The sequence below is a fragment of the Drosophila nasuta genome, chromosome 2L (genome assembly GCF_023558535.2).
Source record: "Drosophila nasuta strain 15112-1781.00 chromosome 2L, ASM2355853v1, whole genome shotgun sequence".
NCBI classification, from domain to species: domain Eukaryota; kingdom Metazoa; phylum Arthropoda; class Insecta; order Diptera; family Drosophilidae; genus Drosophila; species Drosophila nasuta.
Genome location: NC_083455.1, coordinates 25017366 through 25041852, shown reverse-complemented (window position 1 = coordinate 25041852; position 24487 = coordinate 25017366). Strand labels below are relative to the sequence as shown.

At 35.7% G+C, this 24487-nt stretch overlaps 1 protein-coding gene across 3 annotated transcripts in view; it reads right to left on the bottom strand.

Moving 5' to 3' along the window:
• Nucleotides 1-24487, bottom strand: part of LOC132796086 (uncharacterized) — a 109724-nt gene that overhangs the window by 69246 nt on the left and 15991 nt on the right. For all 3 annotated transcript variants that reach the window (XM_060807133.1, XM_060807128.1, XM_060807141.1), the window contains exon 2: nucleotides 22529-22624. In XM_060807133.1, coding sequence (XP_060663116.1) covers nucleotides 22529-22598 — 70 coding nt within the window. In that variant the 5' untranslated portion in view covers nucleotides 22599-22624. The remainder of the gene's footprint in view (nucleotides 1-22528; nucleotides 22625-24487) is intronic.

Here is a 24487-nt window from a genome sequence, read left to right as displayed (position 1 = left end):
TTAAAACTATGCCAAATTAATATACCACAAAAAGACTAATAATATATCGAATGATATCTTTGGTATTCAAAATATACTACATTTTTGATTTGTTAAGAAATATACTAAAACACATAAAAGTGGCAATATTTACAAGCTAACTAACAATTATATCACATATATTTTATAAACCTTGGCCTAAGCATTTTTCTAATACGAAATTCTGGTATAAATATGTCGAAATGAAAATATAAATTTGAATTCCGAATTTCATTTTTAAATATTGTTTTGCAAGTCAATGACATTTAGTTCATCTAAAACTCGAATACAAATAGTATTCATAAATATATAAATATTTAGTTTATTAAATTCCGACAAATGCCAAGAGAATTTTTAATTATTCTTAAATTTTAAATCATTTTGTTGATCATACAATATTTTCTTCTTTTAAATGAAGTTTGAAACTTATTTTCCCACTTGTCTGGCATTTAAACCTTGACCATACTCAACTGTTGGTTTTCTAATATAACTTTATGCTTTAAATATGTCTGAATAATAATAGAATTTTTAATTGCAAATTTTCAAATTAATTCGCTAAATTATAAAACATGTTGTTGCTCCCCAAAATGTTTGCCAATTATAAATTTGAGAACTCTTGTTTATTTTTTCAACTTGTCTGGGAATTCGACCTTGGCCATGCTGATGCACTCAATGTGCTGGCAATTGCAAACTTTTTATTTTATATACTTCAGAATGACAAAGCGTCAGAGTGGAGGAGAGAAGGAGAGAGAGAGCAGGGAACTGGTGTCAGGACAGACGCCCCCAATATCGTTTGACGCAGCAACCGCAGCTGGCGTTTAACCCTTCAACACCCGTCTAATTAACCCATACTGGTTTTTAGTTGTCCCTCCTCGTCCTGACTTTCGGGCTGCTGCTGACTCAGCTGCCATTGTTAGCTCGTTTTTGCTTTGGTTCCGGCACATATGTTTTTAATTATAACTACACACACATACTGGAGGAGCCCTTCGCACTTCGCAGTCTCAGATGCTGTCTGGGTTGGTTTTTTCGAGGCTGCTCCACATTTACGCTGTGCTGTGCCATAATTTTGCGAATTTATGATGCGTTACATTTACAACAAACGAGACATTTTATAGCTGATCATCAATCAATTTGTCAGCCTTCCTAGAACCATCGACGGCTGCAAGCACATTGACAATTATGGAGTGGAAAGACCTTCCTTCCTTCCCATCGTTGTGTGCAAATACTCGTAATTAAACATTTTGGAACGTAAACTTATTTATAACACTGTGTTGTGGCACACGCTATAAAATGCAAGTTTATGGCATAAACACACAAAGAAAAGAGAACCGCAAACAAAAAGTTGGAGGCGCCTTCTTGCAACCTCGAAAGCGGCGACAAAATGTCAAAAGCAGCAGCAGCAACAAGGAAGTTGCCGCCAGTTGAATGATGATTGGGAGCGCGAAAGTAAACTGGAAATTGGGAGGCTGCTCGAAAAAGGGCCACATTAATTTCCGCAGCATTTTCTAGTTCAGTTTTTCTGTCGATGTTGCTGGCGTGTCGTGAATGTTGCTGGCGTGCCTGTCGAGATGTTGCTGCTGCTGCTGCCTTCGCTTTGGCTGCTGCCGCTGCAGTTTGACAAGCACAAACAAACAGTGAGAGAAGCTGCTGTTGCTGTTGTTGTAATGTGACAGAATGAAGACATATGCTTGCTTGCTGAAAGCTGTGCAAAGTAATTAGACAAACATTTGCCCGTGGTCGAGGCCAGCTGCAAGCTGCAACCCTCACACATCACACACACTCACACACACACACACACACACACACAGACACACTACGACAACTGCTAATTGCTTCAATCAACACGTCGCCGCAATTTTGTCGCCGCTTTTGTTGGTTTTAACAGCTGGACGGACGGACGGACGGACGGACAGGCTATAAAGCAAGTGAAGCCAAAAGTTTTAAAAATATGTTCTTGAAGTTTTCTCGCTCTCTCGATGGGGAGACGACACAGCAAATGTTTTCAATATGCCACGCCCACTTCACGGCCAGTTTGCCTGTCTGCGTTTATTGCAGCCAACATTTTGTGAACTTTTTCGAAAATTGCCACGAAAATTGCACCAAAATTACAAATTATGTTCAGCAACAGCAGCAGCGAGGCCAAGTATATATAGTAAAAAGAGTGGGAGAGAGGGAGAAGAGGGGAACTCTGGCGTTAATGACAACCACGCCATGGACAACAGCAGCCACAGTCGGAGTATGGGACGAAACGCGGCTGTTTCTAATTGTTTTAGCACTCTTTCGATCAGAGGGGGAGTGATTGCAGAAGGGGGAAGGAAAACTTCGCTATGGAAGTAGAGTAGAGGTGATTTGTTATTAGACCCTTTAAAGATTTGGAAAACGGGTCTATTAAGTTTAAGAAATGTAATTCAATTTCTTAAGTCGTTATACTGAGTCGTTTCGTTTGTTTTAAACTTCAAATTTATGATAATTACAATAAATAAACATAATTTACAAGCTACTAGCTTAAAACTTTTTATTGTATTGTGTATTATATTATCTTTAAATATACAATCTCTATTATGAACAAAATGTTCGAAAATAAAATTTATGATAAAATGAAAGCCAATACACATTCCATAGCAAACACGTTATACTTATTTAAAACAGTAATATAATTTACTTGACTCTAACTTTCCTAAAGGGTCTCTTAAAGTCAATACTCCTCTCTACCTTTCCACCTGAATTTGCTGCCTGTTTTTGTATGCTGTTAATGGGATAAGAAAAGTAATTTATAAATCAGAAATTAATTAAAGGAATTGAACTAAAGGGTCTATTTGAGTCAACACTCCTCTTTAAATCTCTAATTTGTTATTCTGCCTGTTTTTTTGTATATTGTTAATAGGATTAAAAGGATAAGTAAATATGTTTTTATATCAAAACGTAGTTAAAAAAATGTAAGAAAAGGTTTCTTAAAGTCAATACTCGTCTCCAACTTCCTAACTTGTTTGCCTGCCTATTTCTGAATGTTGTTAATGGAATAAGTAGAGTAATTTATTAATCTGAAATTAATTAAAGAATTGAAGTAAAGGGTCTATTTGAGTCAATACTCCTCTCTAACTTTCTAATTTGTTATTCTGCAGGCTTTTATATCAAAACGCAATTCAGAAAAAATGTATGAAAAGGGTCTCTTAAAGTCAATACTCATCTCCAACTTCGTAGCTTGTTTTCCTGTCTGTTTTTGTATGTTGTTAATAGGATTGAAGGGATAAGCAAAGTAATTTCTAAATTAGAAATTAATTTCAAAAATGTAGAAAAGTATCTATTACAGTCAATACTCAAATTTAATATTCTTACTTGCTTTGCTGGCTGTTTTTGTAACTTCTTAATAGAATATAAGGAATAAGTAACGTAAACATTAGGTAAAGGGTCTCTTAAAGTCAATACTCGTCACCAACTTCCTAGCTTGTTTGCCTGCCTGTTTTTGTATGTTGTTAATAGGATTGAAGGGATACGCGACGCTTCAATTGCCAGCGTCAGCATTCAAGTTTTTGGCTGTAATTACGCAATCGGCGACAATTTGAAAGATTTTCCACTGCACACTAACAGAAATTATTACGAATCCTGCCAACAGCCGAACGGTGTGTGCAAATGGGCTTTGTGGCTTTGAGGCCTGTTCTGTATCGGTGTGTGTGTGTGTCTGTGTGTGTGTGCGGTTGTAACTTTATTTAAACACACTCAGCTTTTGTTCGACGCACACAAACACACACAATTCGAAAATTTCGATTATTCGTTAAATGAATCTCATTAGGGTTACATGAAAACGAAACGCTGTTTCAATCGTATACGTAATTTGCTATTTGGGGTTGCGTTATACGAGATTTGCTGGCAGCCGCAATTCACTTTAAATTGATTGGAAATTTGAAATCGCCGACTCACTCTGCCCCCCACAATTGGTAAACATTTGCAAAATTTTTGGACCTACGCATTTCAAATATTTGCACAAATATTGCACGAGCTTCTGATAGAAAATTCTATTTTAAAGTTGTGAATATAGAAGTTGAAAATTTGTCAATATTTTTCAGAGAAATTTAATGTAAAATTGTGAATATTGAAGCTTCAAATTTGTCAATGTTTTCGAGAGAAATTTAATGCAAGAAAATGAATATGAAAATCCAGTTGTAAATGTTGAATAACAAAAAAATTTGTAAGCAACGCAGAAACGATTTAAAGCACATAAATTTTAGCAAAATGTAATTTCGTTTTTCTCCCATTTATTCTAAAATTAAATTTACCTCACAATGTATTATATTTCCTTATTAGTCTAAATTTTTTTAAATTGAATTATCTTTTGCCGAAAATCGATATGTTTTCCCACCAATTAAATCCACTTGTCTCTTAAAAATATGATAATTGAAATTCTAGGAAAAACATTTACATTATTTCTCAGCAAAATTAACAAAAGGGGCATTCCAAAAATGTGATGACATCACAAACGAGAAAAAAAAGTTTGGGCAAATTTAACAAAACTTCTGAATCGTGGAATTCAAGGAAGAGGCTGAGAACTTTAGCAAGTCAAAAAAAAAATGTTGCTTTTGCGACATAAAGTTGCTGCTAGGGCAACTGTCACGCTCCCCACACACACACTGTGAGAGAGAGAGAGACTGACACACTTGAGGCAGCAGCAACAACGGCAACAATGGAGACGTGTAGCATCAGTATTAATTTGCACAATTCAATGTGCCACTTAATACCAAAGACGTGTCAATTTCATGGCTGACAAACCGTTTGAAATGCCGTTGTCGTAGCCATAGCTATGCGTTGTTGTTGTTACTGCTATTTCTGTGGACAAGCCAAGAAGTGGCAGCAACAACAACAATTGCCACACATGCATCAAGCGTCGCTGGCCAGCGCTTATGGGAATTAATTACAGCCATCAAAAGTTATTAGGCGCAATTATCACAATGTAGGCGACGTGCAACGACGCTGACCACGATCATCGTGACGATGGCGATGATGAAGGCAGCATGTCCATGTTGTCATTGCTGTTTGGCCCTTGGTTTGAGGTGAAGGTGGCGGCTGTCAACAGCAATGCGAGTGGCGCTTAACTCTTGTGTCTCGAGTCGATAATGGGCGCTGACTTAAGGGGCAGCAGAATTTCGCATTCGCATTTCACATCAATGGGCGGACTAAAGAAAAGGCGAGAAGCAGAATGGAAGCTGCCAAATAGCAAATGAGTTGTGCAGTTACCGCCACTTGAGACACTGACAAGCGGCCCTTTTGGCCGCTGGCTAAAGGCGCAAAAAAGAATGCCAACAAAATGCGCCATAAATTAAAACTAAATGCCGCTGCCTGTCAGTGGCAGCAACTGGAGACAGCAGCGACCAAAGGCGATGGCGATGGCAACTGCACTGAAGATTAACGCACAAATACACACACGCCCACAGCGTGCAAAAAGTGGGCGTTGACACCCGCACACACACACACACACACACACACGGACACAGACAAACTGGCAGGCCGAAAACAAAAGTCAAGCATTGGCCGCATGATTTACGGCCGAAAATGGAAAATTGCGCATACGCCGCGTTTGCTCATAAATTTTCACCGAGGAGAAAACCGTTTGATGCAAATAACTGGAAGTTGGCTGCCAAGCAGAAAGGATTGCTGGGTGGTCCACAATTTCTGACACTTGGCAGACATTTGGTCATTTGTTCGCCATCCGCTTGTTGCAAGCAAATTGCAAACAGTGCTGAACAGCGCTGAAAAAAAAAGAAATGAAATGAAACAAAAGCACTGAAAGGGACGCCAACGCAGCAGCGACAACGACCACGTCACAGAGACATCATCTTGTTAGCATTTTGTCAGCCAAGTTGTCACATTCGCTTCTGCTGCCGCCGCCGCAACAAGTTGACTAGGGCAACGCAACAGAACGCAACTCAGAAGCGACACAACGCGACAGCTAGAACCCCACAACAGTCTCATCCACCTTCCATCTCCCATCGCTTGCAGCAATGCCTACACATTGCTGCCTCCACGCACTTCATGCCTCACTTGACTTACATTTGGGTTGACGTCGACGGCGAGCAAAATCTTTAATTGTCGCGCAATTTTCCAGTTACTGCATTTCTCTCCCTCTCTCTTTCTCTCTTAACTACACACTTTGCTTTTGCCGCTGCCCAATTGCCATGGAATTCATGTATTCATTCAGTTGCCACCCGGCTGCACAGTGAGGCCAAAGCAAGCAACATTATAAATAAGTTTCGTTTAACTATATCTTATCTTAGGTCTTCACTGATAAATCTACTTATATTTTAAACAATTTCCAAAAATAAATAGATTTTACAACTTAATTTCGTTTAAATAAAATAATAAAAATATAAAATCACTTTTCTGCTAAATTTATTTTATAAGTATTTTAAAGAATCATTTCTCAAAGTCCAAAAAAAGAACAATTAAAAACAACTTTCGTTTAAAATAAAAAAATAATATTCATTATATAATACTTTCTTTGATAAATTTCTCAAGTTTTTTTCAGATTCAACTAAATTCAAGTATTATTAGTAAAGCTTTTTTAATGTTCATTTGCTTTCGATACTTTTTTTATAAGATTTTTTTTATTATTAATCAATATGTGTAACAACTTTTCTTTGCTGCTTAATTCATATAAAACGTTTTTAAGATTGAATTAAATATTATTATAGCTCTTCAAAGTCTTATGCAAATATATTTAGAACTATTATTTTGTGTTCAAGTAAAATATATATATTTAAAGTTTCTTCCAAATTGCACTGAGTTTTAATCTACCTTTCAAAAATACGAACGTATTTCTAAATACTCTTTTAATTTCTCAACATTTTCATTTCCATATTAAAAGCTATTTTTATGATATAAATTAATATTTTTATAGCTTGCCAAATTCGAAAGCATACTTATGTTAACAACTTTAGAAAAATTTCCTCTTAAGACATTCTATAAAATGCTTTCCGATCAATCTCTCTTGAAAGCTTCCTGCAACTTTTGCCCCAAAAATTAATAATTTTGAATCATAATTAATTCATAATTCATATAAGAATTTTGATAAGTTTTCTCTCTATAAAACTTTGTTGCAATCAAAAATCTATATTTAATATGCTCCCAGAATAAATTAATTGACAAATTTTGAAAATTCTATTGTTATGAATTTGAAATATTTTCACATTAAATAGAAATAAACTAAAATACTCGCTGCATATATCATCGGTTAATAGTTTATGGGTTAAAGTGTAATAAAAAGCTAGAAACAGTTCATAAAGCACACAAGTTTTCTTTCTCTTTCTGACTACCTCTGTAAAAACATATAATTATGTAAAATGTTGTCTCGTATCTGTGCGTAAAATAATTTTTATTGTCGTGGCCAGCAAACAAAATCATAAACTGGAATTTAATTTTTATGACTGTGGCTATTAAAAATAAATTCTAAAGTTTTTGGTATCAGTGTGCGAATGCCTTTGGAAATTCATTCATATATTTTTTCCACTTTTTCAGTCTGGAGTCGGAGCGTTGCATTCATTTGGACGCCACTTGCGCATGCAACTGATATGCCCGAGTCTCCAGCCTGCAGCCTGCATCATGCAGCATTCAGTTGCAGCCCCCAAGACAACGAGAACGACAATGTTGAATGCACGCTTACAATGAAAGAAAGACTACTGAAGAGTAACTACCAATTAGGCGGGTAGCGACAGCAATTTCAATTAAAGGAATTAATTGCGTGGCAGTTTGAAGTACTCCAAAGAGAGAGGAAGAGATAGAGTTAAGAGACGTGGCAACACTTTTGGCAGCGATAAGCGCCACTTATCTAAATACATATTTATTTTTTGCACGCTGCGACAGCTTTATTGTTCGCCTCAAAGTATGCAAAAAGCAGAGAGAGAGAGCAAAGAGAACGAACCCGCATTGTCAACACGGAAATGTTGAGAATACTTTCCGTGCTGAAGGTGTGGCAAATGCAGCAGCTTGCGATTTTTATCGCATTTCATGCAGCTTGACAGGCGCCAGCAACACTGACAACACACACAACTTTTTTAAACGCCGATGCCATCACCGACACCGACAACAACACAAAGCCCTTGTCCGCTTCCGCTGTGCGTTTGTGTGTGTGTGGAAGCTGTCGAAAGCTGCTTTCGGCAGACGCAGCAAACAACTTTGAATTTTGTTTGAAACTGTTGAAACCGGAACAAATTGTACAATAGCTAAAAAAAAGTAAAACCAAACGACGACAGGCTAATTAGTTTGCCACACAGAGTTTTCAGATCAAAGAGCAGCCAATCTAAGATAAACATTAAGAACTGCAACTAAACAATACAGAAAGAATATATATTGATTGTACAATTCTAGGTGGCAAGTGAGTTGGATTGCGCAGATCATAAAATTAGTCAATCGACTCGAAACGGTTTCTCATCAAGAAATGCCAACAAATCAATGGACAGACACAGAATGGGAGCACATAAAATGGAAATGTATTTTACGATCGAGTAAAACTTTTGTGTGGCTACTAAGCTGAAAGCATTTGCTGACTCATAAAGGTGTGTGTGTGTGTGTGTGTGTTTGTGTGGGAAAATGTAGGTGAATTTCCACGTGTAAATGCGCATGTAAAGTGTCACTTCAACTCGCTCAATATTTGATTGAGCCACCTACGAAAAATGCAAACGTTCTCCCAACAGACTGTCAGATGCAGAGATGCAGATGCAGAGATGCAGATACCGAGTATGCAGATGCAGATGCAGCTACAATGTGGAGACGCGACATTGGCGCATTATAAAAATGTTTTACGATTGCCGGCACCAAAGACAACGTTGCGACCCAAGCAATATAAAAAAAAACAAGTAAGAAAGTCGAGGGTGCTCGACTGGGAGATACCCGCTACGTATTTTGAATAAAAGCAAAACAGTGCGGTATTAATTTTAAAATATACCAAATGACTATATTCGGTATATTTATATAGTATTATATTAAAAACATATCATATAATACAAAATATACCGAATTTATATACTAAAAAATACTAAATATATACCAAAACTATATTTGGTATATTGATATATCCTAGAGTGCAAAATATACCAAATTAATATACTGTAAAATACTAAAAATATACCAAAGGCTATATTTGGTACATTGATATAGTAGTACATTAAAAATATATCATATAGTGCGAAATATACCAAATTAATAAGCACAAAAATACTAAAAATATACAAAAGTATATATTTGGTGAACTAATATGGTACTACCTTCATATATACCATAGAAAGCAAAATATACCAAATTAATATACTGTAAAATACTACAAAATATATCATAGGTCATATTTGTTATATGAATACAGTACTACACACCAAATATACCATAGAACGCAAAATATGACAGATTAATATACTGTAAAATACTAAAAAGTATGTCACAGTTCATATTTGGTATATAGATACAGTACTATACACCAAATATACCATAGAACGCAAAATATACCATATTGTCAGCCAAATCTACTAAGATCCATACTAAGTAGGCTTTTTTACCTATACAAAAGTATTTCTTAAATATTTCTAAATGTCTTCTTCTGCTTGCTACACACATTTCCTGAAAGCACAAATTTATAATACCCTTCTACCCTATGTGAAGCGGGTATAAAAACACAGAGAGAGTGAACAAAGAAGAACAGTGCAAAGCGGAGAACAACTTGGAAGTAAAGCGAGTTTTACGATGTTGTCGTGAGGCAGGGAGAGTGAGCGAGATAGCGATAGCGAGGGGTCACTTTGCATGGAGTCAACTGGCGTTGCATTAAGCAAAACGACGGCGACGTCTGGACATGAGCGTGAACACATGAATAGCTGCCGGCAGCTTAATGGATATGGATATGGATATGCTACACCAACAAATAACAAATAACAACAAGAGCAACTACAACAACATCGTGGCACGCACAAATGGAGCGTCTATATCTACAATATGCATATTGCTTTGTTATACACTGCTTCCAAGTTATATTAACTTTGTGGATGCGTATGCAACAGCCAAGATTGATGGCATTTGCTATTTGCATAGCGAGTTTTTATGCTCATCAGTTTCAATCAATTACTAAGACAGTTTCCTAGTATTTTAAAAGCATTCAACAAGTAAATTATAGTTTGCTTTGGCAAAAAAACTAAAGCCTTGCATTTTGAAGAGTTCTCGACTGTGAGATAATCGCTACCCATTTCCAGTGTGGTATTATTCTTAATGTATATCAAATTAATACAATAAAAATATACTAAAATAAACCAAAAGCTATGTTTATCGATATACCATTACATTCAAAACATACATCACAAAAGTACTAATTTAAACCCAATTCTATATTTGATATATTGATATACTACTACATTCAAAATACCATATACCATACAGAACCAAATATGCCAAAATACTCGACCGCAGCATTTCTCTTTATAACATTATATTCAATTTTGAATACTCCCCAATTGAAATTCTCGCTGGCAGCGTATTGAAAGTTTCGTTGAAGTTCACTTCATTATATTCCCCTTTTGTTTTTTGGTTATTTTGCAAGGCATTTTTTCAATTTCATTATCAAGTTTTATGCGATGCGCCGCAGATCGGTTTACTTAAGCAGACGGCGACATGCGCTATATAAATTGTGAGCGAGAGACAGAGAGAGAGGGAGAGAGAGCGAGAGAATAGGTCTTTTGTGGTGACCTTTGTGACTCGACTCGTCTGAGCATCGACGACTTCGAATCGAACGCTTGCAACTGATTCTGATTGTCCACTGAAGTGTGGGGGAAAAGAGTAATTATCGTGCTATCGATAACAATTGCTCTCGAGAGAAAACAAACTGAGCTATCAAATATATACAGTGAATCCGAATCGGACTTACTGTCGCATCGAAGGTGACTCTAACGTTGACAACGAACACCGTTGACATCAATAATGAAATTGTGCTTGTGATTAAGCCACATCCCACAGAGATGTCGGCGGATAATCAATTGAAAGTCAATTGCATACGCTACATCAAAACAACTACAAATGCAACTGTAGATCATTTGAGCAAACTTCTGTCCATGCGTCTAACCCTCGACGTAGACGCAGATTTTTTAAGCAAGGTATTTGAATTTTTTGCGAGAGTGCAGATTCGATTGGCTTCCTTTTTATCAAACAGATTAATTTTTACTATGAATAGTATGTAAATTATTTCTGTTATTTGTAACTTTGCTATTGACTGAATTAATATTTTATTTATTTTCAGCTTACAAGTGAGTTAACTTATTCTTTAATGGTCGGTTGCAAACAAAATCTAAAAATCTTTCCGATTACTTTCGAAGCTCATCACTTTTTAACATTGACTATACCTCGATGACGTCATTCCGCAATAGGAAAGTTTCATTGCTCGAATGTCAGATATCACAAATATATAGAATGTATCATGCTATCCATTTGTCCACTTCACTCTGTGTGTGAGAATGTGTGTGTGTGTGCCCGCATCTCTACTTTGTGCTTTTTCTCCCCCGCCATCCTTCAGCTTGAAGGCATTTAATTGAATATTGCGGCTGACCAACTGGCGGCTCAACGACAAAGTCGACTGAGTCCAACTTCGAGCTCTCTCTGTCGTGGCAACTCCGGCCTGAGGTCAGTCCGGCAACGATTCTTCTCCATGTCCGGGATTCGTGTTCGTACCGAGTCCGTGGTTTTGTCATAACCACAGCGACAAGCAAGCGTAGTTAAGAGGCAAACGATTCGCAAGGCAACTTTAACTTCACAGAACAGTAAAATTGAATTGTTGTAGCCACAACAGCTGTACAAAAACTCAGCGAACTCTTCGGCTGTTTAATTGGTCTTTGATTTCAATATGGGGATTAATATTGCAAATGATGTCATGAGTTGACACATCATCAAACACGCCTTTTCGCTGTGCTATTCAAATTTCAGTAGGCAGAAATGATTGATGAAATTAAAAGGGAAATTGAACATGAACTACTTTGTAGCACTACTTTGGAAATGGAAATAGAGCTAGTAAAAATCAACTGAAGTATGAATAAGAACACAAAGTGTATTCAGACGAATTTTTTTTTAGTCATAACATAAATCATATAAGCTATTTGGAAATTTATTATATATTTCTTTTGACACTACTATTTCAACTAATGAACCTAAGGGTTTTTTATTTTCTTTTCTCATTATCAATATTTGCTAAAAAAATATTGAATTACCCAAATTGAAGTAACTGTTGAATTATTTAAACATAAAATGCATTAAGCTGTTATAACTAAATTTTGCCTTGAAGCTGTGTTCATAATAGTATTGTTTAATGGTTAAGTCGTAAACACTGATATTTCATTGTATATCGCTAAAAGTTTATATACTTAATTTGACATTCAAGTTTTCAGCGAATCAAATGGTTTCCACTTCATTCTTGTTCTTTACATTTAATACGTATTAATGATTTGGACGTGAATAACATATTTAAATGTCAAATTAATTGAAAAATGAAGTTCTACATTATTCAATTAATATGACATTTAAATATAAATGTCTAAATCTTTAACACGTGTTTCAATTTCATTTTTGATTTATCATCACCTTGTTTACCTCTTTAACACTAACTACAATTTCACATCTGTTCATTTATCAATTGAATTTGTTGCATTTAAATGTTGACATCAAAATGTTCTACAAGTATTTCGGTTTAATTTGTGGTTTACTAACACTCAAAAATCTGTTTACATTAGACCGAATTTCGCTGTTGTTGCATTTAACTATTAATTGACATTCCAACGTTGTTGTCTACAACTTCTTTCAATTTAATTGATCACCTAAAAATCACTTCACATTAAATAGAATTTCGCTGCAATTTAATTTATGCATTAATTCGTCAGTTATATAATAACATCTTACTTTTCCACACTTGTTTCAAATTAATTTATAATTTATGTTACTACATTCTAAGAATCAATTCACATTATCAATTAAATTGTTTATGAACTAGTAAAGCACCAGCTAAGAATCAGTTGAAATTAATAGAGAACATATCGATTGCTTGTTCAATTTGAAGCAAGAAATTTATCGTGTACTACAAGAAATACAAATAAATCTAATTCGAGTTCTTTCCTTCATTTGGAAAGCGTGTAATTTATGTGTATGGGAATCGAATTGTTGTTTTCATTTCAATGAAATAAACTTCTCATAAAACTATTATTCATATGCTCAAGTACACAACGAGTATTTGCTTTGCAGAATAAATAACAACAGCAGCAACCACAGCAACAGCAGCCACCGCAACAGCAACAACAACTCGAATGTAGTTGCAACCTTAACTTTCCTCTTAATGGCAAGCCAAAAGTGCTCAGCACTTTTACAACAAGAGCGATTATTGTTGTTGTTGCTGGTTGCACACAAAAGGAACGATAACAACGATAACATTTTAGCACATAAATTACAAATTCATGAAAAATTTTACGCTCGTGTTTTGCAGTTTTTGCGAGTATGTGTGTGTGTGTGTGTATTTTATTTTTTCGTTGCTTTTGTTTGGTTTGCTGTTTTTGGCGGCAAACGCATTGCATGTTGCCGCTGGCATTTATGTTGCTTGCCCGGCAGCAACATGCATATAGACCGACAGATATCGCGCATGGTTGCTATTGAAGGGGGAAGGGAAGGGGAAGCGAGAGGTTAGGCTTCGCCTTAGTTGTCCGCAAAAGGTGGCACCAAAGGTGCAGTGCGGTCAATGCGTTATTTGCAATTCATTGCTGCCAGCAAATGGGGTTTGCAACTGTGACACAACAACAGCAACAGCAATAGCGACAGCAACAACAAGCTGCAACATGCAGCACGCTGGCGGCATCTGTTTAGTCAGCAGTCAGCCACATGTGAGTTTTCTTTCCATTCCATTTGCCCGTTTCCCTATCTTTCTTTTTTTGGTCAATATGGCTTCATTTCTATGCCACATTGCAAGCAATTTAAATGTTAATCAATTGCTGGGCGCACTAAAATATCCGGGTTGTGTCTGACAAATGAAATAATAACCATAGTCGGTAGCAAATAAACAACCAGAGCACTGTGTAAACGGCGCACGCGGAATTTAAATCAAAATAAATAGAGCTAGTCAGATTGCAAGAGAGTGTGCTCGACTAGAAGATACTAGTTAGTGTAATAAGTAATTTTAAAATATATTTTATTTATAGCCATGCAACCATTAATTACAATTAGTTCTAAATGAATTATGTGCTTTTGATTTATAAAGTAAAGAAAGAAAGTGTAAGGATTGGTATATATTGCACTCTACGGTATATTTTCAATACGCTACTGTACCAATATACCAAAATTACAGTTTTTAGTATTTTGTAGTATATTTTTTGAATACGCAACTATATCAATATACCAAAAATAACAGTTTTTAGTATTTTGTGGTATATTAATTTGGTATATTTTAAAATTAACACCCCACTGTTTTATTTTGAGTAGCGGGTAACAAGTAGGAAGTAACTGAACAATACAATTCTTTAACATAGAAACTTTTAAACTATATTAAGAACTTTTCTGCTTCAAAGAAAAAATATTTCGTTTGAAAATATTTCATTTTATTTTTGAAATTGTATGGCAATGTAGAATTTTAGTAAGTAACTAAGTTAACTCGAAATTTATCTTGTATTGTAATCAAAAAGATTTTTTTTATTGCATTAATTTAATTTGTATTTAAAATAACAGCAACTTAACAACACAATTTTTCAGTAGTATGGTTTTAAATTATATTCTGAATTCAGCATCTTTTCTTACTCTAATTAAATAGTAATTTTAAGTTTCATCTGAAATGAATTACCTTATATATTTTGCATTTAATTGTTATGTAAAATTTTAATAAGTTTCCTCTACTTTTTCTATTACAAATTTTCGGGATGAATTTACCAACTTTTTCTGCCATGAGTCACCGTCACATTTCCTCCCTTTTTAGCGTTTTGACTGCCAGGTATGCAAAACGCGATTTGACGATTTGTTTGCTTGTTTTGGGCAAACGAAAGTTTTCACAGCGAGCGAAGAATGAAAAGTTATGACGGCATCATTGTGCTGTGCTGTGCTGTGTTTTGTCGCCACGAGACGCAAAAGCAACACGTTGCATTTTTTCACACTGTTGATTTTTGGGCCAACTCAACAACAACAACAACAGCTGCGACATTTTGTGGCAAAGAGTTTTGATTTATGCCTGCCTGAGAATTTGCTTAGCTGCAAGCGGACAACGGCTGGCAACTTAATCTGCGCATCAAGCGAAAATATTTACGCACAAAAAAAATGCAACAAAATGGGGCAGCAGCTAAAATGAACAACGCAGCCTGCAAAAGTCTTGAAGTCCTGGAAATGGAAAAAGACAAACGACAAACGACGAAACGAGAAAAAGAGAAAAAGAGAGAAAAAAAAGGGAGCCAAGTCAAGCCAAGCAAGAAAATGATGAAAAAATTCCACAGCTAAAATTGCATTATGTCGATTTTGTGGATTTCTCATCATCTCATCGCTGCAACTTAATGCAAAAACAGACTGCGTGCAGCACAAAAAAAAAAAGAAAAGAAGAATACATAGATAAAAAGATAGAGTAGAGAGTGGGAGGGAAATGGAGACTGCAAATAAATAGTCTGAAGCTGGTCGCCTGCAAGTGGCTTAAGCTAAGAAACCTCGCCACTGCTTCTTAGTTCCCCTGAAGCTATAAGAAATGCCAACATTGGTCGACAGTCCATAAAAACTTTGCTATTTTTTTTTTTGCATACCATAGATGAGCTCTAAGTTATTGTAGTTGTTGCTGCTGTTGTGCCTGATGCTGCTGAGCTGCTTGGTAGAACAAACAAGAAGAATTTAAAAGACTTTTATTGGTTTAAGCTGCAGGCGGCTGCTGCCAGAAACAGGTGCCACTGAAATCGCAATGAATATTGTGTTGAATGGAAAATGAGAGACTCGAAATTTGTGTGCAGCTAAACACAAATTAGGCTTGTCAATATTTCGAGAAGGATTCGCAAGAAGTTGCACAATGAAGTTCACGACGATTTCAAAAGAAAAACTCTGATTGCATAAATATATTGAATAAATAAAGTGACTGGGAAAATATTGTCTAACACAGAATATAAATATTAATCCCAAATTTACTTATTTAAATTTACTTTATTATAATTAATAAAATTTAAAAATTTACTTCATCACAAAAAAATTGAACTCAGATTTCATTAAAATTTGTATTTTTAACAGTTCGAAGAACTTCAAATGAAATCGATCACTATTTCAAATAAATTTAATTCGAATTTAAATAAAAAATTTCAATTTGAAACAGTTTGAACATCCTCGCAATATTTAAATAAAATCTTCAATATTAGAAGTTTATTAATTGTCCAATAATGACTAAACAATATACGCAATTGAAATTCAGGAAAGGAATTAACATATTTCAATTTATTTTCCTAATTATCCCAAAGAAATTTAAATAAAGATTCTAATAAAATTTGTATATTTAACAGTTGAAAAGTCCTCAATATTCAGATAAAATCGATTTCTAAATCAAATAAACTCAAATCGAAATTAAATAAAATTCGTATTTTTGACAGTCCTAGTTTGAAAATTCATTTATTTTGACTAATTTACCAATAACAACTTAATAATTGCGAGTAAGAATTGAAATTCAGATTAAATATAATTTGAATAAATAAAATAGACCTGAAAAACATTTAACAACACAATCAGGTTTATAAATGTTATTATCTATGTTAAATGTTAAATGTTATTATCTATATAAATGTTATACTCATTTGGTATTAAAATAGTGAGTAATTAACTCAATTTCATTCAACTAATATTGATATTGATAAAATTCGTATTCGTTCGAAGATCTTTATTCGAATAATTATAAAATGCCCAGTTGAAAATTCATTCTTTTTGACTAATTAAACTAAATTATTAAAAGAAAAACTTAATAATTGCAAGTAAGAATTAAAATTCAGATTAAATATAATTTGAATAAATAAAATAGACCTGAAAAACATTTAACAACACAATCAGGTTTATAAATTTTATTACAATAAATCTGTCTTCAAAATAAACCAATTTGGTATTTAAATAGTGAGTAATTAACACAATTTCATTCTACTAAAATCAGTTGAAAGATCCTCTCTACACGCTCCGTATTCAAATGAACTCAAACACTTTTAATTTTCGCATTTTTGCCACCGTCTGTTTGGATGCTGCTCAAAGCACTCCCATTGGAGTCATTATTTGTCAAAGGGTCAAAGAGCGATGGCATTTTTCTTTTGCACCTTTTGCCATATTATTTTCTATTCAACTCCAATATCAGCGAGTATATCATTTTGCCAGCGTGTGCTAGAACCCTTTGGCTAATAAATTTGTGCACCCCCCACAAAAAAAAAAATTAAAAAACTTTGCACACTTTAATATTGTTGTTCCGGGCATTATTTCTCCTTTTGTTGTTCTTGTTGTTTATCTGGGCACACGGCTGGGCCGGGCCGAGTCAAAGACAGAGCTGCTGGGCGTGTTTTTAATTGCCGGGACAATTAAAAACAATTTTGCAGGCACCCAGAGAGAGAGCGGCGCAATAAATTTAATTGGCCGCAGTTACGCCCCTAAAATGTGACGCCTCCTTTAGCTGACTTTTGTTTGGCTTACGTTCTCGCCTCGCACTCCTTTTGCTTTGTCCTTCAACTTTGCTCCCCTTTCTCGTGCTTCTCTGCTGTTGTCTCCATGCCCATTTCCAGCTTCATCTCCGGCTATGAACTGAGTACTGAAACGTCGTCGTCTCCGGTTCTTTGGCAGCCATTTTCACACCTACTGACAAGGTGTCTGTGAGAAGCGGGGGGGCGCGGAGCAATTTATGCGGCTGTCAAATGCAACCCTGCTTGATTTTTATTGGCAGCAAGCACGCAGCCCCTTTCAGACTTCTTCGCTTTCCCCCTTCCCCGTGGATTTTGGGGTAATTGCATTGAGCACATAAATCAATTGAATTGCATTTTCATGCGACAAGTTTTCGGCCAACCCTCATGGACCAAGGGCTGTGCAAGTGAAAGCCAAAAGTAGTTTTTCTTTAGAGCTGTCTTTCATCGTTTTTTTCCTTCTCGCTTCTCCTTCCTCCCGCCTCCCGCTGTGAAACCCTTTCGAGCGCAGCATAATCAATTGAAATTGCATGCAATGCGTCATCAGCACGCCAAAGTCAAAGCCAACACTAAAAGCAAAATGGATGAGAAAGTCCTTCTACTCCTTTCACAGTCACAATAATCCCCTCTCTCTTGCTCTCCCTTACTTTCTCTCTTTCTAGCACACTAGTTCCATTAGTTTTGGCTTGTGGTTTGGCCTCGTTTTTCGCAAAAATTTGAGCTTCTCTGCACGTAAAAAGATTATCAGAACTTCGTTTATTGCTTATCAAATTAAATGATTAATGTTTGCTGGTTTTTCCTGCCTTCTTCCTTCGCATTTTCCTCCGTTTCTGCTGACTCTACGAAAATGTCAGCAACAGTTTTTCACAGTTCAAATGTTTTGCTTCTTCTGCTTGTTATTTTTATTCATTTTTCCCTCCTCTTGCCGTTTTCTGTTTGTATTTGAATCAAATTGTTGAGCATTTTATTGAGAAAGTTTTGCGGGCGACTTTTGTGGCTCTTAACGCTCTGCTGACTTGCTGCTTCTATAGCACTCTGTTGCTGTCTGTGCTGGCAATTGGAGGCGGCAAACTCATATTTTACATATTTTGAATATGAAATTCGCCACGACAGTTTGCGCCAGAGGCAATTTTGCCATATTGAAGTCAACAAGTGCCACGAGCCGAGCATTAGATGCCACTTCTGTGTGGGACAGCGGAATAAATTAAGTTCCCGAGCGAATGTGGTGTAATATATTTTATATAACTAAGTATTCCAACTTGTCATCCACAAGTTCCACAGGGAATCAACATATGTTTCACAAGAAAATTTCGATCAAATGGATAACGAAATGTATTTTGAGCACTATATGTGCAACTCTTTCAGATGTAAATTTGTCATCAACAAGTTCCACATGAGATCCACATATGTTCCACATGGATATTTTAATAAAATGAATAAAGAAATACTTTTCCGGCAACTGTTTTATATTTAAACTTAACATCCACAAGTTCCACATGGAACCCACATATGTTCCACATGGACATTTGGTTAAAATGACTAACCAAGAGCATATGTGTCGTTTTTTGTGCAAAGTTCTTAGATTCAAACACAATCCACATACACTCCACTTGAATTACACAGCTATTTTAACACTAATTTTTTAAAGTTATGCAATATATGACTACGAAATACTTCTCCCGCATGCCTTGCTTCAACATTTCAGTGTTATATAGAAAAATCCCACTATGTTGCCAAAGTACATGCATTCCACACTCAATCCACAACTAAATTTAAAGTCATTTACTTGACTTTTGACTTTGCATCACAATGTTGCAATAGAATTGGTTGTATTTTTCGCCCAAGTGTGCCAAACAATTTGTGTTGACTTGTGTAACTAACGCAACCCGCATGCACAGCATATGATCCACAGCCCATTAATCAGTCGGGGCATCCAAACAAAAGTATAACTCATCAACGCACAAATTACAAAGACAAACGATGACTGACACGGCCAGCGGCAGAGGCAGTGGCATCAGAGGCAGCAACACCAAGCGAAGTTGCAACGTCAGCCTCACACACTTTTTGCCACCACTTAGTATCCACAATCCACACACACACACACACACACACACACACACTCCGAGTATGGACACCCAGTATGGCAGTCAGGGTTTTTGTTAATTAAACAAATGCCGCAGTGACATGTTCACATCAGGATGATGACTGGCGTTTGGCGTATTGCTGAGTGCAACGCCGTTTTGCGGTTATGCATCTGCATGGCCCCGAGATCACAATGGAGATGGATATAGCGAATGGTGAATGGTGAATGGCGAATGGAGATGAGAGAGCTTGGAGGTTGGCAGGCAATGCGACTCGGTTTTTGGCATTCCAGTTGACAAACAACGAACGTAAAACTGGTAGCGGAGGCGCCACCGATTCCATTCGGGCTCCGCATGCAATTTAATTTATTTCAATTGCAGTAGAATTATTACGACGACGGGCGACAAAGTGCCGTTATTCTGCGCCACCACAACAATTTGTGAGAGTACAAGAGTGTGTACGAGTATGTGTGTACTTTATTTGTTGCATGCAACATCTCTGCGTCGGGTCGACGCTTCATAAACAAATTCTCAGCGCGAAGAAACCAAACGCAGTAAGCGTCAATTTCAATTAAACAGACGCGTGGCTCGCTGCCAATGATCATCATCATCATTATGATTGCTTATGATTATGATGACGATGACGATGATGATGATGTTAAGCCTCCCTCTGTGTATGTTTTGTCAGACGCCACTGCGTCAAAACTCGCGCCCAACTTGCAACTAAGCGGTTCAAACTCGGTGGCAGCGGTTACCCAAAACCTCTCTCTGCAGTCCGAACAAACGTTGCATGAGATTTGCCATGGAACAGTAGCTTACTAACATGGCGGAAAATCGAAATTTTCACAATTTCCCAGTTGCCCTGTTTACAGCCAAGGGTGCCACATTATGCCCTCGTGGAAAATGATGATAGTTGGCAAAGAGAACGAGGGAGAGAACTTGAAACAACGCACTAAACAAAGGAGAAAACTCCTTGCCTTAAATTGATTTCATAAATTTGTGTCAACATTTAAATTAGAATATAGATTGCCGAAATAGATTGGGGAATCGCATAAACTTTGAGTATGTGAAACGTTTTTAAATTTGGAAATAAATAGAAATAAAATGTACTATTATTTGTGATAATCTGTTATGCTTCTACCCATAAAATAATCTACCTTTCAACTGTTTAAAAAGGTTTTTAATGAAATGTATAAAAACTATTAATATATTTCAACAAAATAATCTATTCAAAAACGACTTCAACTGGTTAAGAAATTGTTTAATGAAAAGCAACAACTTTGAGCAGTTTAATGTTCTAATAATGATGAATCTATTTCAACAATAAAATCTCTCTAAAAACAACTTTAATTATTCAAGAAATTATTTAATAAAAATGACAATCTATTTCCACGAAATAAATTACCTAAATAACTCAAAACTCCTATACTGTTTAAGAAATTGTGTAATACAATTATTAATCTATTAATTTTGTGATCAAGTTAAACAAAATAATCTGTCCAAAAACAACTTCAACTGCTTAAGAAATTGTTTAATGAAATGCAACAATTTTGTGCAGTTTAATGTACTAATAAATATTAATCTACTTCAACAAAAAAAATCTATTCAAAAACAATTTAAACTATTCAAGAAGTTGTTTAAAAAAATTACGATCTATTTTCACAAAATAATTTACCTAAACAACTCGAAACCTTTCAACTCTTTAAGAAATTGTGTAATGCAATTGTTAATCTATTAATTTTGTAATCAAGTTCAACAATATAATCTGTTCAAAAAGAACTTCAACTGGTTAAGAAATTGTTTAATGAAATGCAACAACTTTGTGCAGTTTAATGTACTAATAATGATTAATCAATTTCCACAAAATAATCTACCTATGCAACCTTTCAACTGTTTAAGAAATTGTGTAATACAATTATTAATCTATTAATTTTGTAATCAAGTTCAACAATATAATCTGTCCAAAAACAACTTGAACTATTTAAGAAATTGTTTAATGAAATGCATAATTGGCATTTCGAGATAAGCATCGAAATGCTTGCGAACTTCAATGAATAATAATTAATTCATTATGCCATAAACCGCTTAAAGCAGTTGACTTAAATAGCGCAATGAAGTGTCTGCTGATGAAGTTGTTCAAATTGAATTTATTTTTGTCTTTTTTCAATTACGCTTTCACTTTTGTGTAACACGGTGCAGCAGAATGTCAGGCAGCAACAGCAACTGTAAATGGAGTTCAATCTTTAATGTGGCCATAACGAACTGCACTTGGCCCAAAAGACCGCAGCAGACTTTTGCAATGCCATTTTCGCCATGGGTGGCGACCAGATTCAGTTGCATTTGATTTTAAGCTTTTAAGCATTATTGTTGTGGTTACTGAACACGCGAATCCCGTTGTTGTTGTTGCTGTTTCTGGTTGCACAGCGCCGCAGAGTTTCAAGTGTAAATTAATTTATGAGGCATGCGGCGTCAACGTTTGGCGCCGCACACTATGCGACTAGGGTCATGTTGTAGTCATCCGCATTGCCTCGCTCACCCCCCACTTCACTACTCCCTCGCCATACATACACATTTTAGTGGTGCCCCCGTTGGATTTTGCCATTTTGGCCATTCGCCATTTGAAATGTCAACCAAAGTGTGAAATTTCATATTGAATGACGCCGTTTTGGCTGCGCGACAAATGAAGCTGACCAAAGCGCAATGCATAATTGAAGAACAGACTCCGACCTCCGACCCCCGACCCCCGCACATAAAATATGAATGCATTTTGAATGTACTCTCTTCACTTACCTTTCAATGTGCCAACGATGAGCAGCACGGCAACGAAATGGAAGCAGGCAAACATTTTGTTCACTGGCATCAACGAACGAAAAAAACACGTGAAATCTGCAAAGAAACCGAAGAACAAAAATGTCCAAATTAGAGAAGGAAATTCAAATGCGAGATCGAGTCGAATAATTGTTTTTGTGTCGCTGCCACGCCCAAAGACTACAGATGATGTCTTCCTGCCTGCCCCCTGCTGTTGCTTCTGTTGCTGTTGTTGTGGCAGACACATGCAATTTGTCGCTTGTTTAGCACGCCATAATAGAGACATTACGCTTAGCCCCCGCAACGGAACTCTGACTCTTTCTCTTCCCTCTCTCTCTCTCTCTCACTCTCTCTGGCAGTGCCGAAAAACAAGTGTCAAGCGGAAGCGCCACCTGTGTCGATGTCGATGTCATCATTCAAATGTCATTCGCTCTTACAAATTGTTGTTTGACATGGCATGCCGCTAATCAAAACGGAAAACACACACACACACAAACACACAGTGTGTGTGCTCTTGCGACATGTGGCACATGTGGCCATCAACACCAAACACACATAGAATACACTACACTCTACACTCCTCTCATCCCCGAGTGCAATTAGGCGCTGCAAATGAAGCTCGTTTCTCCCCCGATCAAAAAACAAAACAAAAAGAATTTTCATTAGTTTCGTTGGCCCATTGTCCAAGAATTGTGAATCACAATCCCAATCCTCACACACACACATACAAAGCCTAGAAAATTGGGTATCGACGACTACGCCCAGAGGCTTTTCATTTCATTTGAAAATCATTCCATTGATTGTCATCGTAGGTGTGACTAATTGTTGGTCATTTATCTTCTTGTCTACCTCTGTCTGCCTGCCTTTTTGATTTCAGCTTACACTTCTACGACTACCTTTTGCCTCACTCCGTGTCTTTGCTTTTGGTTTCCCTGGAAGCCATGAGTTATTTCCGTTCCAATTTGAAGAGCTGGAGCTGGCGTTGAGGCTTGGAGCTGCTTTAACTGCCCATTGAACTGTTTGTCTAAATTAGATACGTTCAGTCACTCTGTGCCTGCCCAAATCCAACTAATTGATGACCAATTGTTTGGCTTACGCACCACCGGAAGATGAGCAACCAATTTGCAAATTTATATGTAATTATGTTCAAATTAGAGTTGTAAAGTGGTGGTGATAAAGAACTACTTCTAAAATACTACTAGTCTAATTTAAGCTTCATTGTATTGTTATGGTTATTGCTTATGTTATTATTATTATTGTTATTTTTCGTCTTCAATTTTTTCTACATCTTGTACTTTTTCTTCTTATTCTTCTTCTTCTTCTTCTTCTTCTTCTTCTACTTCTGTTCAAATTATAGTTGTAAAGTTGTGATGATAAAGAACTACTTTTTCTGTTTAGGGTCATATTCATTTAATTATTGTTATTCTTCTTTTACTTCTACTTTTTCTCCTTCGCCTCCTCTTCTTCTACTTCTTCGCCTTCGTCTCATTCTTCTTCCTCATCTGCCTTTTCCAATTGTACTTATAATTCTTCTTAATCTTCATTTCAATATTATTATATATATATATATATATATATATATATATATATATTATTATTATTATTATATATATATATATTATATATTATTATTATTATTATTATTATTATTATTATTATTATTATTATTATTATTATTATTATTATTATTATTATTATTATTATTATTATTATTATTATTATTATTATTATTATTATTATTATTATTATTATTGAATTTATTATTTTCGAATTTTCTTACTATTATAAACCTAGTCACATTTTATAATATATTATATTTATTTATATCATTAATTTCTTTTCTAAATCAATACACCTGATATATACATACTTCTCCCCTATTATTTTTATTTATTTATTATTTAGTTTCATTACTAACATGCTGTAGAAAAGTTCCAATCA